This window comes from Pleurodeles waltl, chromosome 1_2 (assembly GCF_031143425.1).
Source record: "Pleurodeles waltl isolate 20211129_DDA chromosome 1_2, aPleWal1.hap1.20221129, whole genome shotgun sequence".
Taxonomy (NCBI): Eukaryota; Metazoa; Chordata; class Amphibia; order Caudata; family Salamandridae; genus Pleurodeles; species Pleurodeles waltl.
This window is the reverse complement of record NC_090437.1, coordinates 646,448,778-646,465,272: the sequence shown is the minus strand read 5'-3', so window position 1 is coordinate 646,465,272 and position 16,495 is coordinate 646,448,778. Positions and strand designations below refer to the sequence as shown.

General features: G+C 42.8%; 1 protein-coding gene across 1 annotated transcript in view; it reads left to right on the top strand.

Annotated features, from left to right (window-relative positions):
• MGAT4D (MGAT4 family member D) overlaps nucleotides 1-16,495 on the top strand; it is a 625,903-nt gene that overhangs the window by 263,774 nt on the left and 345,634 nt on the right. The window contains exon 4 of the mRNA XM_069242567.1: nucleotides 12,604-12,737. Coding sequence (XP_069098668.1) covers nucleotides 12,604-12,737 — 134 coding nt within the window. The remainder of the gene's footprint in view (nucleotides 1-12,603; nucleotides 12,738-16,495) is intronic.

Here is a 16,495-nt window from a genome sequence, read left to right as displayed (position 1 = left end):
AGGTTTTCTCATGTACCCAAAAAGTTATGTCTAAGTGTTGAAGTGAAATACAAGTTCAAGATCCACACCACTGAAACACCAATGTAGCAAGGTGACAGTGTTATGTGGTATGACTAGGGGGGTCTTACCATGTAATACAAACACATTATCCACAAGAGGACCTCAGGTTCACACCAGTAAACCTTAGCTTAGTCCTGTAGAATGGCAAAGACGCTTAGAGGAAGAGGCTCCTTAGAGGAACATGTGTAAAGCATTACACAGCACCAAATTGGGCGACAAGCAATTGACACAAATTGAAAGAAATCCAAGACCAATTTAGAAACATAAAGCACATTTTTATCTTAATTTTGACACCAAAACAAACTTTGTATCTCACATACAACCTGTGTTGTGGATTTGTAAAGTGTTTAAAAATAGATGCACTTTGAGTTGTCAAACGAATACCATTAAAGTCAATGAGGGAAAGCACAGTGTGCAGTCGGTCACTTGTGGGGTGAGTTCCATGGAACCCTCCTGGAGTTAAGGTCTGAAGGGTCCCTAGCTCACATTTCTATAGACAGTACCTTTTACCTTGCCCAGGGTGTCGGAGTACAGAGGTAGCCTTGCTGGTCTTAGAAAAGACAGGGAAGCGTGAGCGCTTTCGATCAAAGATGCAGCACTCTGCAAAACCACACTCAGAGATGGAATAACACTATTCTGTCTGAGAGTAAAGGCCTTTGGGGTCCCAGGACATGGATTCCACAGCTGGCACCCTGCCACCATGTCCAGTGGCTCTGGGTGCAGAGGTGGCCTTGCAGCTGTCTGTCACGGGAGGGTTCGGCCAAAGATGCTTTGCCACTCTACCAGGATTGAGCTAATGCTTTCTGGTGTGATCCCGAGGTCCACTTCTGGGTAATGTGTTAGTATTATATGGTAAGACCCCCCAGTCATAACACATAATACTGTAAGCTTGCTACAATGTAATATAGTATGAACTTTTTATAAACCATATAAAGCGCTACAGCAGGTGGACATTTAAATATAACATCAAGGGACCATATTACAGCAATGTTTCTCTGGTATAAAAAATAAAACATAAAATGAAAATCCATGGGCACCGTTTTTTGCTTGTGTAATAGCAAATGGAGCAAACAGAATCTGCACCTGGAAAAGGCTTGGATCACATTCATTTCATCCTATTTGTGCTGTGTTATTCAATAAAGTTATATTTTTCCACGAGTCAGATGTGACAGCTGCCATTATGTTAGAGACAAAATCTGTTTGATCTTTTTAGGACTGTTTGTGTTCCCTGGTTACTAAGTCCAAATTTGAGTGAGTCATTAAAATGACATATGCTGTGCCTGTGGCATGTATGGGTTGACAGACAATCCCCGTCTACCTTGACTAACCAAACACTCCAGCTGATTTGTGCCACTGTATCCAAACGCTTGGTTATTTCCGAGCTGCATCTTTAGTTTTAGTTCGTGCCTTTTGGAGTCCTTGAACATAATGTCTGATTTTTTTTTTTTTTTTTTTTAAAGGAAATGGCGGCAAGAACACTTTCCTGTTGACTGTATTTTTAGTTAACTTTTTCACTCTAGCATGTACTGTTGGCTAATCAGTTCCTTTGTTTCTACAAACACTTCCTTCCCCTCACTCCCTCATCACACCTTCCAGTGCTTATTTTGATAAATAAATATTCACACCCCTAGTTACAGGTTGTCTTTTTTAGTTCTAGCCGACTCTTATTACTTGCTACTTCGTTGTGGACTTAAAACAAAACACGTATCAACGTTTTTTTAAAAATCACAAGCAGTTACAAATGAAATAAACTGACCTACCCTGGATGTAGTACTTTCTTTAAAAAATATTCACGCTCCCATTCAACAGTCAACCGTTAGTGGAAGTTACGCTGTAGAATAGTAGATCCATGTTTTAAAGCAAAAGTGTATCTTGAAATGCTGGTTGGTAGAGAGTAAATGGTAAATTTTGGTAATGTCATCAAAGACTGATGTAGTATTTCCACAAACAACCACCCTCCTGCACTAAAAATCCCCCCGACTTCAAAGCACAAAATGTCAAGTCTTTGGTAAATGTATCAGGCAATTATATAGCAGTCATAAAGAGACCACCCAGAACTACTACAACAATATGCAAAGCTTATCCTTAGCAACTTAAAAATGTAAACCACTAATTCCAGTGAGAACATCCCAAGAGGCACACTCGGAGGGTAAATGATGCTCTACCCTACTTAATGTAACAATGAAGTAGCTGAGTGCACGCAGTATTGTTCATGGGCCAGTTTTAATCCCACTTATAAAGTGGGCCATAGAAACATTGATTGCTCAATGGTGAAGGCCTAGAACATTCAGCAGCTGAAGGTCTCACAAAAAATAAATGATCCCTTTTTACTAAGTCAATCTTTTAAATCCTCGGAGAAGCCATCATTCTCAATATAGATACTGTGTGGATAACTGTTGGACCTGGCCCTTTTTGCCAGGTCATCCTCAAACTTTTTGCCTCCTTCCTCCTATTTTTCCTGAGCTGTTTTAGTTGGTTTTAGAACTCTCAGCACTTTACCACTGCTAACCAGTGCTAAAGTGCATATGCTCTCTGTGTAAATTGTACTGGTGATTGGTGTATCGATGATTGCCATATTTGATTTATTGGTAAGTCCCTAGTAAAGTGCACTAGAGGTGCCCAGGGCTTGTAAATCAAATGCTACTAGTGGGCCTACAGCACTGGTTGTGCCACCCACATAAGTAGCCTTGTAATCATGTCTCAGACCTGCCACTGCAGTGTCTGTGTGTGCAGTTTTAAACTGTAAATTCGTCTTGGCAAGTGTCCCCACTTGCCAGGCCTAACCCTTCCCTTTTCCTACATATAAGACACCCCTAAGGTAGGCCCTAGGTAGCCCCATGGGCAGGGTGCAGTGTATGGTCAAGGTAGGACATATACTAATGTGTTTTATATGCCCTGACAGTGAAATACTGCCATATTTGTTTTTCCCTGTTGTAAGGCCTATCTCTCTCATAGGTTAACCTGGGGGCTGCCTTTAGACATGATTAAAGCTTAGATTCCCTTTTGGGAGCAGATAGACATTTGGAGTTTGGGACCTCTGAACTCACAATTTAAGAATACATATTTTAGTAAAGTTGGTTTTGAGATTGTGTGTTTGAAAATGCCACTTTTAGAAAGTGGGCATTTTCTTTCTTAAAACATTTTTGTGACTCTGCCTGTTTGTGGATTCCCGGTCTGAGTTAGTATGACAGTTGGGCTGTTTGTACCTCTCTCCAGACAATGACACAAAGGGAGCTGGGTAGTGTAGCCTGCATATCCTGATGAGCCATCTGTGCTAGGAGGGAGGGAAGGATTGGTCACTCGCACCTGAGAGGGCTGTGTCTGCCCTCACACAATGCAGTCTCCAACCCACTGGTGTGTGTCTGAGGCTTTGCCTGGGCAAGGCAGGATTTCACAGGCAAGTGAGACTTTCCTTTGAAGTAAGCCTACTTCAAAGGGCAAAATGGGTTTCAGAAGAGCACCCAAAACCACAGACTTTAGACACTTCTTGGGGTAGACACTCTACCTCACTGACACTTCTGGACAAGAAACCTGCTTGTGAAGAATCCCTGAACCAGACCTGCCAAGAGGAACTGCCTGGCTGCCCAAAGGACTTACTGGGACTGTTTTTCTGAGGACTGCTGCCTTGCTGTTGCCCTGCTGCCTTGCTGCCCTCTGGCTGTGCTGAGAAGTGCTCTCCAAGGGCTTGGACAGAGCTTGCCTTCTGTTCCCTGAAGTCTCAGGACCAAAAAGACTTCACTCTTGCAACTGGATGCCTTGTGCGGCAAAAATTTGACGCACAGCCTGCTAAAAACGATGCACAGCCTTCCCTGCAGTGAGAAATTCACTGCGCGTCAAACCGGAACGACAAAGCCCGACTTCGCAAGGAGAAGATCGACCCAGCACCTGCGTTGCAACCGGAACTTTGATGCACGGCCCACCGGATCGATGCACAGCCGACCCCAGACGACGCAGCCTGACTTCCAGAGAGGAATCGACGCAGCACTTTCCATGCGGGAGAAATTTCCACGCAACACCCATTGGATCGACGCAGCGCTTGTGAATTCGCTCCTCAACCTCAGGATTCCACGCACTGTCCCCGGGGTGCCAGAAAACTCCACAACCCGAAGAGGAACCAAGTCCGCGCACCAGAAAATTAGATGCAAAGTCTTCCCCTGCGTGGAAAATAACGACGCAAGTCGGTGTGCGAAGGGGCGAAACCAATGAACACCTCCCCGTTTTCCACGCATCTACTCCTCTGTGGTCCCTTGTGGAGATTTTGAACGCAAACTAGGTACTTTGGGCTTGCAAGAGATTTTTATTGTTTTTAAGATACATTTATTTGTTTTTCAAAGACTTAAGACACTTTATATCACTTTGACAGTGATAGCTCAACTTTTACTTATTGAATTTTAATCGTTTTGACCGGCATCTTATCAGATAAATATTATCCATTTTTCTAAACACTGTGTGGTGTATTTTTGTGGTGCTATATGGTGTTATTGTATGATTTATTGCACAAATACTTTACATATTGCCTTCTAAGTTAAGCCTGACTGCTCAGTGCCAAGCTACCAGAGGGTGGGCACACGATAATTTGGATTGTGTGTGACTTACCCTGACTAGAGTGAGGGTCCTTGCTTGGACAGGGGGTAACCTGACAGCCAACCAAAGACCCCATTTCTAACAAAAACCATCACCTGTTTTCATTGTTATCACACATTATTCAAGCATAAACAGCTTTTTGTGGCTCTTTTGTGATTATTTCTAAACATGACTGGACAATTGGCCCAAACAACATTATGGACCTGCTCAACATTTACTTTGCCCTTCGAGATACCAACACTGCATTCTCCTGTCATTGCAGCCCTACTACTGTGGCTTGGGGAACAAATGCTCACTAACCAAGCAATCAAAGTCTCCTTGCATCTTGTGATCTGTTGCAGAATAGAGAGTATCAAACTACTTTATCAGTAGTCTTTGCAATCAACAGCCCCCTGGAATTTCATTCACGTTAGCCTTGGCTGGTGATTGAACTACAAATAGCACTACATTCATTGGATTCAACAAATACTATAACAATACTACCATTTGCTAATGTTAAAGAAAGATGACTTTTACTGACTTCCATCCACATTAAAGGAAGTATTAGTTAATGTTGAGGAACTAAAGTCATGTATGTGGAAAAATCTGCTGAATGTTTCGCCTCCACCTTTCACTTTCCCCACCAGTGCGTAGTAGAAGAATTATAGCAACAACCATGTTTTATATGATATATATTTATATTAATATTGTATATATTTTATCTGCCTATGATTGTTGTTTTAATGTCTTTGTTGTTTTAGTTTTTGTATTTAAAGGTATACTTTCGATTAGCTACAAGTCTATGCAGGTAGTGACAGCTCCTCCTATGCTTCTACAAAGTTATGGGGCAACCCCAATCACATAGGAGTATTTAAAGGAGTCATTCAAAACATACTCAGAAGTAGTGGGTGGTTGTGTGTTTGTGGCTAAAAGATTGGCGGTAGAAGGTAGGAGAATTTTGAAAATGCTGACTTTTCCATCAAGACATGTTAGAAAAACATATTGTGGCATTAGCTATGAAGGAGAAATCTGATGATGAGTATTGGGATGCCATTAAAGCTTTACAAGAGAACTATGGCAAGAAAATTAGCATTCCGTTTGAAAGGCAAACACTTTTTCCCAAACACAATCACAGGTGAATCCGATGAATAGTATGTAGCAGTTAGATGTAAATTCAAAGATCTCAATGAAGTAATTGTTATAGACCAATTATTTAACAGACCAAGCAATATGAGAATTCAGAAGAAGTTGTTAGGATCGAGGGATCTCTCCTTAGATAAAGCTGTGAATATTGCTGAGTGCATGAAGAATACTACAGATTATATTAAAGAACTCAACAGTGAACAACATATGAAAAAGAAAAATGTGGTGACAAGGAAAGTGTGAACATAACGTAAAATCTCCAATGTAGGAAGGGGAAACATGGTAACGATAAAGTAGTTGGCAATGTGCAGAATAGTTCTTTCACTCAATTTACACTGTGTTTCTTTTCCACCACCGCACATACCCTAGAACAACAATATCTTTGGTTCCTTTATTTGCAACTTCTTATCTTTATGGCAAGACACTGCCAAATGTTAAGTACCACCACATGTGTAGCATTGCTGCCTTTTACCATCATTCCCCACATTCTACGTTTCTTCTATCAGACGACCAACATTGTTAGCAGCTTAAGTGGTTCTGGAGAAAATTAATTTAAGGAAGCTTATGGAGAAGCTTTCTCAAAGAGCTTCTTACTTCAGATTTTTTAATCGAATGGTATTGCCCCAAAGCCCTTCATGTAAACATTGTGCTCATAGTCTATTTTGTCCTTATGTCACAAACTGCAGCGCTTCTCTCCTTCCCACTCTCTGTTTACTCTTTTCTTTCTTCCCCTCTTCTTTGCCTTTCCTAAACCCCAGCCCGGGAGAACCTGCTGTTGCATAGGAAAAACAATGAAGAGAGAAACTGATCTATGTTTTTTTGGTTTTTTCTTTGTCTTCTACTTGTGCCATATGCCTAACACACTATTTTTCTACTCCGCTGCCTATATCCTTCTGCCTCTGCCAATACGTTTATCCCTAATTCTCTTGCCTGTGCCCTCCCACATTTATCTCTGTTCCAGCACATGTATCCATGTCTTTACCACAGTACCTTTACTATGGACTATACCACAGTATCTCAGCCTGTGCCTGTATGATGCCTATACTATACTGTCCCCTAACTATGCCCTTTTACTGCTGCTACTGCCTATTAACTCCCACCTCTTTCCTGCCTGTACTGTAGTACATCTAAAGTGACCTATTCCTAGATGCCTCTACCCTATCCTGAGTTGCCGTTTATCAATAACCTGTTTTACCCATGCACCTTTACCCCTACCCATCCTCTCCTGCATCTACCCTACCTTTAGTCCACTGCCTCTGCAACTGCTGCTTTTACCCTGGTTTGTCTACCTGTGCCCTAGCACCTCCAACCCTACTTAAACTATAGTGTATCTACCCATGGCTTTTAATGTGTACCTCCACTTATACCCTAGCAGATCTAACTCTGACCTTCTCGTAGTATAAGTAGTGCTCTGTTTATCCTAGTACTTCTGCACCAACCTATAGTATATTTACTGTCTGAACATACACCCTGTCACTTTCACTCCTACCAATATCCTTTTACTACTAATCCTACATGCACCTTAGAACATCTACCCCTTACTTTATCCAGGCACACCTACATATTCCCCAGTATTTCGACACCCAACTATAACACTACACTTAGTTGTGCTGCTGTGCCCTTTCTCATACCAATTGCCAAGCAAGTCTATAGCCTGCCGATACTCTGTTCTTTATAGCCCTATCTTCTCGCCTCCACCTACATATAGTACTTTTACCCTTATCTGTGTACCTCGACCTATCCACTCATTTCTAAACCCATACCGTATGGTATAACACTTTGGGGGTTATTACAACTTTGGAGGAGGTGTTAATCCGTCCCAAATGTGATGGATATACCACCAGCCGTATTACGAGTTCCATAGGATATAATGGACTCGTAATACGGCTGGTGGTATATCTGTCACTTTACCGTCACTTTTGGGACGGATTAACACCTCCTCCAAAGTTGTAATAACCCCCTTTGTCCTTTGCCAGTCCTCTAACACCCTTGCTAGCACGCCTGGTCCTTAGTAAGTAAACTTACAAGGGGACGCGTATAGGTCGATGAATCTCTTGAATTGCATGGAGTATCCTAGTCATACAGTGATTACTGAATCAATAACTAACATCAATAAACAATAAACATTCTATAGGAAAAACACCTTAAAACCATCTACTCATGAATAACCACAACTCGGTAAAGAGTTAACAATTTTTATTTCCCTATTGATTGCAACTCTAAAGCATCTGTTAATTCAATCTTTATTCAATCCACTCTATTTATTTATTAATTAATAGGAAACATCATTTCCTGAAGGAAACGTGCGAAAATGCAATTCCATAAACTAAGAATACCAGCATTAACCCCTTCGCTGCCAGGCCTTTTCCCCCTCCTGTGCCGAGCCTTTTTTTGGCTATTTGGAGCAGTTCGCGCTTAGGCCCTCATAACTTTTTGTTCACATAAGCTACCCACGCCAAATTTGCATCCTTTTTTTCCCAACATCCTAGGGATTCTAGAGGTACCCATACTTTGTGGGTTCCCCAGATGGAGGCCAAGAAATTAGCCAAAATACAGTGAAAATTTCGTTTTCTTTTAAAAAAAAAATGGGAAAAAGGGGCTGCAAAAGAATGCTTGTGGTTTTTTTCCCTGAAAAGGGCATCAACAAAGGGTTTGCGGTGCTAAAATCACCAGCTTCCCAGCTTTCAGGAACAGGCAGACGTGAATCAGAAAACCCAATTTTTCAACACAATTTTGGCATTTTACTGGGACATACCCCATTTTTACGATTTTTTGTGCTTTCAGCCTCCTTCCAGTCAGTGACAGAAATGGGCATGAAACCAACGCTGGATCCCAGAAACCGCAACATTTCTGAAAAGTAGACAAAATTCTGAATTCAGCAAGGGGTAATTTGTGTAGATCCTACAAGGGTTTCCTACAGAAAATAACAACTGAAAAAGAAAAATATTGAAATTGAGGTGAAAAAAACATAAATTTTTCTCTACGTTTTACTCTGTAACTTTTTCCTGCAATGTCAGATTTTTGAAAGCAATATACAGTCACGTCTGCTGGACTCCTCTGGATACATTTGACCTCCCACCCACTCCCAAACCCCCCCTGGCCGGGAGCGACCCTTGCCTACGGGGTCGGTCCCCCTACGTGACATTGGCGCCAAAAAACTAGTGCCTAGTGGTTTCTGCCCCCTTGGGGGCAGATTGACCTAAAATCGGCCAATGGGCAGAAATGGTCTAAATACAATTTGCTCCCCAGGGGAGCGACCCAAAAAAAAAAAACAAACAAAAAAAAAAACACACACAAAAAAATTTGCCCTGGCGCCTAGAGGTTTCTGCCCCCCCCGTGGGGCAGAAATGGCCTAAAATAAATTTGCCCCCCCCAACTCACACCCCCCCCCCCCCCCGGGAGCGACCCTTGCCTACGGGGTCACTCCCCCTGCGTGACATTGGCGCCAAAAAACAAATCAGATTGACCTAAAATTGACCAATCCCCAGTGCCTAGTGGTTTCTGCCCCCTTGGGGGCAGATTGACCTAAAATCGGCCAATGGGCAGAAATGGTCTAAATACAATATGCCCCCCAGAGGAGAGACCCTTGCCTGATGGGTCGCTCCCCATCTCTTAAAAAACAAACAAAAAAAAATTGCCCTGGCGCCTAGAGGTTTCTGCCCCCCCTGGGGGCAGAAATGGTCTAAAATAAATTTGCCCCCCCCCCCCACAGGAGCGACCCTTGCCTACGGGGTCGCTCCCCCTGCGTGACGTTGGCGCCAAAAAACAAATCCCCGGTGCCTAGTGGTTTCTGCCCCCTTGGGGGCAGATTGACCTAAAATCGACCAATCTGCCCCCAAGGGGGGCAGAAATGGTCTCAATACAATTTGCCCCCCAGGGGAGCAACCCTTGCCTGATGGGTCGCTCCCCATCTCTAAAAAAAAAATTTAAAAAAAAAAAAAAAAAAATTGCCCTGGCGCCTAGAGGTTTCTGCCCCCCCCGGGGGCAGATCGGCCTAATACCAATAGCCCTATCTGCCCCCAGGGGGGGGCAGAGATGGCCTAAAATAAATTCCCCCCCCCTTGCCTACAAGGTCGCTCCCCTTGCGTGACGGCGCAAAAATAAAGATCCCTGGTTCCTAGTGGTTTCTGCCCCCCTTGGGGGCAGATTGACCTAAAATCGGCCGATCTGCCCCCAAAGCGGGCAGAAATGGCCTAAATACAATTTGCCCCTCCAGGGGAGCGACCCTTGTCCAAGGGGTCGCTCCCCATATGTAAAACAAAAAAAACAAAAAAAAATCCATGGTGCCTAGTGGTTTCTGCCCCCCTTGGGGGCAGATCAGCCTAATCAAAATAGGCTGATCTACCCCCCAGGGGGGCAGGAATGGCCTAAAATAATTCCCCCCCACCAGGGAGCGACCCTTGCCTAAGGGGTCGCTCCCCTTGCGTGAAATTCATGCAAAAAAAAAAAACTCACTGGTGTCTAATGGTTTCTGCCCCCCTTGGGGGCAGATTGGCCTCATCAAAATAGGCCAATCTGCCCCCAAGGGGGGCAGAAATGGCCTAAATATATATTGCCCCCGAGGGGAGCGACCCTTGCCTAAGGGGTCGCTCCCCACCTAAAAAAAAAAAAAGATAACATTACAAAAAGAAAACAAAAAAAAAAAGATCCCTGGTGCCTAGAGGTTAAGGCTTCCCAAAAAAATGCCCCCCCCTGGGAGCGACCCTTGCCCAAGGGGTCGCTCCCTTTTGACAGTTTCAGGGAAAAAAAAATCCCTGGTGTCTAGTGGGGTTTCAAAAGCCGGATTGCAAGCAATCCGGCTTTTGAAAGCCTGTGAGAGACTTCAAAGGGAAGGAAATACATTTCCTTCCCTTTGAAGCCCCTCTGGGCCTCCCCCATGGGATTGAAAGAGAAATGCTTTGCATTTCTCTTTTGCGATGGGGGAGACCTTGTGACTAATCAGCTTGCGCGCTGACGTCACGGGGGGGTTGGGGGGATCGGGGGTGGGAGGGGAAGGGAAGGGCTTCCCCTTCCATCCCTGACTTGAGGGGGGGGGGGGGAACCCCACAGAGGGAGCGCTAGCGCTCCCTCTGGGCTCTGTGCACAGGACGTAATGGTTACGTCCTGGGCACAGCAGCACTGTGCCTCAGGACGTAACCATTATGTCCTGGGCACAGAACGGGTTAACAGCGAAGTTCAGCAAATAAGTTTGTCAGTCATTTGTCACTGTCAACGTCACCTTTGTCAGCCTACCTAACCAAGATTAGCATCAGCATGTGGGTTTTCATGGGAAAAAACATTTAGAGAAAACATTAATTTGGAAAAATCTATCTAAGTAAGAATGACTATAATCAGCGCAGTTGGTACCTAGAAGAAAAGGCATAAAATCGTCAGTCACATTTTCATAGCTACCTATCCAGGATGGATCAGCAACAAGTCAGTCTTCATCTTCAGGTCATCAATTAGTCAGCCACGGATCAGGCTCACAGAGTATGAGCCCAATATCAGCACCTCGGACAGCGTCTCCTGACGTCATCAATTCTTTCCTTGCATCTCTAATTTCAGCCCCTTGTCATGACTTTTTATTAGAGTCTCCAAGTCCATCCCCCTAATTTCTAGTTGGTCAGTCAGTCAGCAATTCAGTAATTGTATCAAATTGTCTTCATCATCTCCTGTCCACCGGTACATTGCAGAAAATTCTAGCTAAGCAACTTTAACATCGAGTGGGTCAGGGTCAGTTCATGCTTCCAGTCCCTTGCAAAGCGTTCAATATTTCAACTCTTCATGTGCGAGGCCTAGGAAAACTAGGCCTTAAGTTCAGCTAATTTAGCACTACAAATTAATGCAAAACACAGGTTATACATCTCATTATGACATATTATTACATTTTCTCATATATTTTCATTATTTCATACAGTTTCAGTTCTTTTAGTACATATGGCGATCACACCACATTATTTTCTCTAGGATTAATTTCTCTATGCGTTTCTCATTAGTAAACACATATATATCATTAATAATTTTCTTAATTAGCATATCTGCTTCAACACCCTTTGACCTAATTATGTCTTTTTACCTCTACGCCTACCTGTACCTTAACTCCTCTACCCATTCAAATACTGTAGTTGCTCTAGAATTAGTTATGATTGAGCACCTCTTCGCAAATCTCTGCGCTAGTCCTTCAACTCCTAACTACCTAACCAGTCCAAAAATCTCCTCTCCCCTCCATTTCATTAATCCTACCTTTTTCAATTTATCTGTTTTCCTGTCCCAGTTTCTTGTCACTTTGGTCCCCTTCTGGGGTTTTTAGGTCTGGTCTAAAGCTTCAGAAATCATTAAGTTCATAAATGAAAATTACATACATATGTACATACAAAGGGGATCTTTGGTTCAGCCTTCTTCATCTATTGGTCTGTTCAAGTGTCATTCATAATTTGTTTCCACCCATTAGAGCAATAGATTATGAGGCAATAGGTTCGCCCACTTCATCGATTTCTCATCTTACACTCTAAATGTAATCATTTATGTGTCTTTAAGCTATGCCTTCGGGTCACCAAAATGTAAAGTTAGTAGTGCTGTTGTTTGAGGTTCCAAGAAAAAAACAAATTTGTGTCCTTATTGTCATATATGTTTGAATATAAATTGCACAAACTTGCAAAGACCAACTCCTATTTTGTTGAGGTACTCCTTGTTATCCTAGTTAAATCATTTCTTTCATATTGAACATTTTCCAATATGGAGGCTTCTCCAAATTAGGATAACCAAGGGGGTGCCTTTCACCTTGTATGTTTTCTAAAATTCAGCTATTTGTTGTTAGCTAGTCCCTTGTGTTTATTAATTCATTTTCTTGATTTGCAGTTTCACTGGTGATGGGAATACCCACTGTGAAAAGGGAGAAGAAAAGTTATCTGATGGACACACTAAATTCTCTTTTCTATGAGTTGTCTGAAAAGGAGAAGAAGGACTGTGTGGTTATTGTCTTCATAGCAGAGGTGAGTTATTTTATTTCAATGGAGCATGCAGGAGTCACTGGTGCTGCACATGCTGAGAACAACAAATCTGGACGATAGCAGACTACCGCTCTTACTGCTTGGCGTCTATCATATGAAGCAAGAAATAATTATATCATAATTAGACAGCAGAGAACAAAACATGTATTGCCAAGGGATGATCACGGTCTATTATTTGGTGACTTTCAGAAACACTAGGCTTGTAATAATGCTTCCTTCACAGCTGCATGACTTCATACTCATTTTGGAAACCAATCCATTGTAACATGCCTAAATAAGTGGAGAATGTGCATGACTCTGCACTACGCAATTGATTGCACAGAAAAGGATAGTCCTGCAGAACAGAAACGTAGAACTAATTTACGAACGATTTAGCGAGCGTAAGTGAAACTAATTTCAAAAAGTGTATCTGATACTCCCTCACCTCGATACCACTCTTCCAAGCACCTTTGTAGACAGCTTTCAAGTTTGTTATTAATGTGAGTTTTTCATTAGAGACGAGTTGGCCCTGTTAGCAGACTAGGGATTTGTGTTAATACATTCGTCTCACAATCTTATAGCACCAATGTGGCAATGCCGTGTCGATAACTTCTAAGTAGTAAAAAGTGGAATACCCCTTCCATGCTTGCCCGTCTCTTGTCTAGATGATATGATGCCCTTATCTGATATAAATATGAACCTTTTGCCTACCTTGCCAAACAAATAGCCCCTTCCTTCTTCTATTTTGTTTCTGTGATAAAAAAATACTGTTTCATTCTTTCCGACCTTACGTGAAGGGTGACTAAAATTCACATAAAAATCTATCAGGTATAGTGAAAGTGACCACTCTTTTTGGAGAAAATATCCTGGCTTAGCTAATGAGGAATATGCAGCCTTACAGTGGCATCCAGCCTGGACTCTTGGAGAAGAAATGCCACATTTATTTCTGTAACAAACACCCCATAAATTGAACTTTCCTTCTTTATGTGAAGAGTGGCAGGAGGAAGAAACATGAGCGGGGACGAGTGAATACACTGTTCGTATAATAGCATTTTTTTTTCCAAACAACGTCTATCTCTCTTTGGTCCTTTTAAACAAGGCTCCCTTCAATGTTACTTTGTGTAGCCACTGGTTGGTTAGGGCACTTCAGTACTGAGGGCCGTTTCACACATCCATTTGTATAGGTCTGTTCCTGAAAATGGTTCAATTTACACTTGAAAGCTTTCCAGAAATAGCAGTTGCTCAGTAGTAACTCCACACAAGATGCAGGGAGTAGACTAATTAAGGTGTGAGTCTGTTGCCACTCTATTCGACTATTTTCCATCACGGTGGTCACGTATTTTCCTCCAGTAATTACATGCCCAGAATAGGAACCAGAATTATTCACTGCAGACCTGGTAGGGGTGAAGGGAAATGCATGAGCAAACAAGTGCCTTTGCGCATATGGTACGCGTAAGCAGTGCTTAATTGAATACAATTTGCAATTTTATAATTTAGACATGGTAAGTCATTAAAATGTCACAAGACATTAACAGTAGCTCTCCTGGAAACTTTCTCCTGGTGTAACAATCCATGAACATTTACTTGGATTGCAAAACATTGTACAATTAAATTCAAGCAGCACAGTAAATCTATGCATATAATTCCACATTTTTCTTTGTGAATCAGACCCGAAGTGGTCTCGTCCATATACACATTATGCTTTGTTCTTAAATCAGTTGATTTCCTGCATTGTTGAAAATCAATCTTGGCAGATTTTGAAGACCAAAACAGGTGGCTTTGTCCTGTTTGTCTCCTCCTACTGGGGTTGAAACTCTTTATTATTTTCTCTTTTCCCTGTGGGAATCTATCACTTTAGGACAAGCTTTGGGATTTTGTTATGTTGATTTGTATAGTGCCCTAATAATCCAAGAGGGTATCCAGGTGTTTGGGCAAGGTGTGTAGGTGTGTGGTCCCAAGGTACTTCTATGAAGTTCTTGCAGAACTCAAGAAGTGAGGAGGTGACTCTGATGTGTTGAGAGGTCGTTCCATGTCTTAGGTTCAATGTAGGAAAATGAGCCACCTCCAGTTTTTCTTTTGCAGATGGTTTGAGTGTGTGCGAGTGAGATTGAAGCGGTGCATATGTATCTGGTGGGCTGCTGAAAATATGTGTGGCTGTTCAGGTATTCTGGTTCTGTGTTGTGTAGGGCTTTGTGTGTGTCATGTTGGTCCTAGCTCCAGCAGCCACCAGGTGGAATCCCATGGGGAAGTCTTGTTGCTGAAGACCAGTATTGTGTCTTGTCAGAGTTCAGCTTCAGGGAATTGGTTCACATCCAGTCTGCTACCATGGTCATGCAGTAGGTGAAGGCGGTTCTGGTGGTGTTCATTTTGTCTGTCAAGGAGACGATGAGTTGCGAATAATCGGCGTAGGAGATGACAGTGATCTCTTGTGATCAGATGATGTTGGCAAGCAGTGTTGGATATATGTTGAAAAGGTTGGGACTGAGTGTTGATCCTTGTGGAACAATGGATATCAGTTTCTTGGTCTCTGATTTGAAGGGTGGCTGTCTTACCCTTTGGGTTCTTCCCTGAGGAAAGAAAAGATCAATTTGAGAGCAGATCCTTGTACTCCAGTCTTGTGGACTCTTCAAATGAGTTGCTCCCGGAGACAGTATTGAAGGCTGTGGAGAGATCGAGCATGATTTGGGCTGCTGTTTCTGTTTGGTCCAGGGTTTTTTGAATGTCATAGGTGGCTGCAATTAGTGCTGTTTTGGTGCTGTGGCTCTTCCTGAATCCTGAATATGTGTTGCCTATAAGATGGGGAAATTCGAGGTGGGTTGCAAGTTGCTTGTTGATGACCTTCTCAATTACTTGGACTGATGGATAAGGGAGTAGGGAGATGGGTCAGAAGCTGCTCAGTTGATTCAGATAGACTGTGGGCTTCTTGAGGAGGGAGTTGATTTCTGCAAGTTTCCATTCATCCGCAAAGTGGCAGTGTTGATGGAGGAGGTGTTGATGATGTGGGTAGGGAGATGCTGATTTGTGATGCTTCCTGGTTGTAGACGTGGTAGGGACCTGGGCCCATAGAGCCCCTGAGGGGATGGTCCACATGATGCTGGTGTATCGTTTCTGGTGAGGGCTGTCTGTTCGGTTAGGTGACCATCTTGGTTGGTGGTAGTTACATTAGCAATATTATTTCAGAGGTTGGGTTGGTGTGTGAAGTTTCCCTAGATGTTTGTGATTTTGCTGTGGAAGAATCGGATATATTGTCACAGAGTTTTTGGGAGGCGGCAATGCTGTTGACAGTGGCTGAAATGAGGTGAAACCCTTGATGATTGAGAAGATCTCCTTGCATGATTCCTCTTCGTATTCAAAGGAGAGAACATCATCTGTTTACCAGTGTAAATGCTGACTGGGCAGTGTATAGGCTTATCTGGCCCATCCTTGCATTTGAATGTAAAAGGCCAGAAGTATTTTATATGTGTAATACAACTTTAAATCCACAGACATTGTAACCCTCTTTAGGTTATTCCTACCAACCATTTTTGCACTGGTATTTTCTTCCGTCCCCAGAAACAACATCAGGCATCCACCACCAGCTAACTAAATCCCACTATATTTGTACACCAGCAAGGTGACAGTCTGACATCCATATTTTTGGAGTTTTTTTAAAGGTTCTGGAAGCATGAATTTATGAAAGTATTAAGACAAAGGCGCGCTCACGGGTACTTCCGGATTTCTGCCACACTTTGGGCGGAAATCCGGCAGTAGTCGAGCTGGCC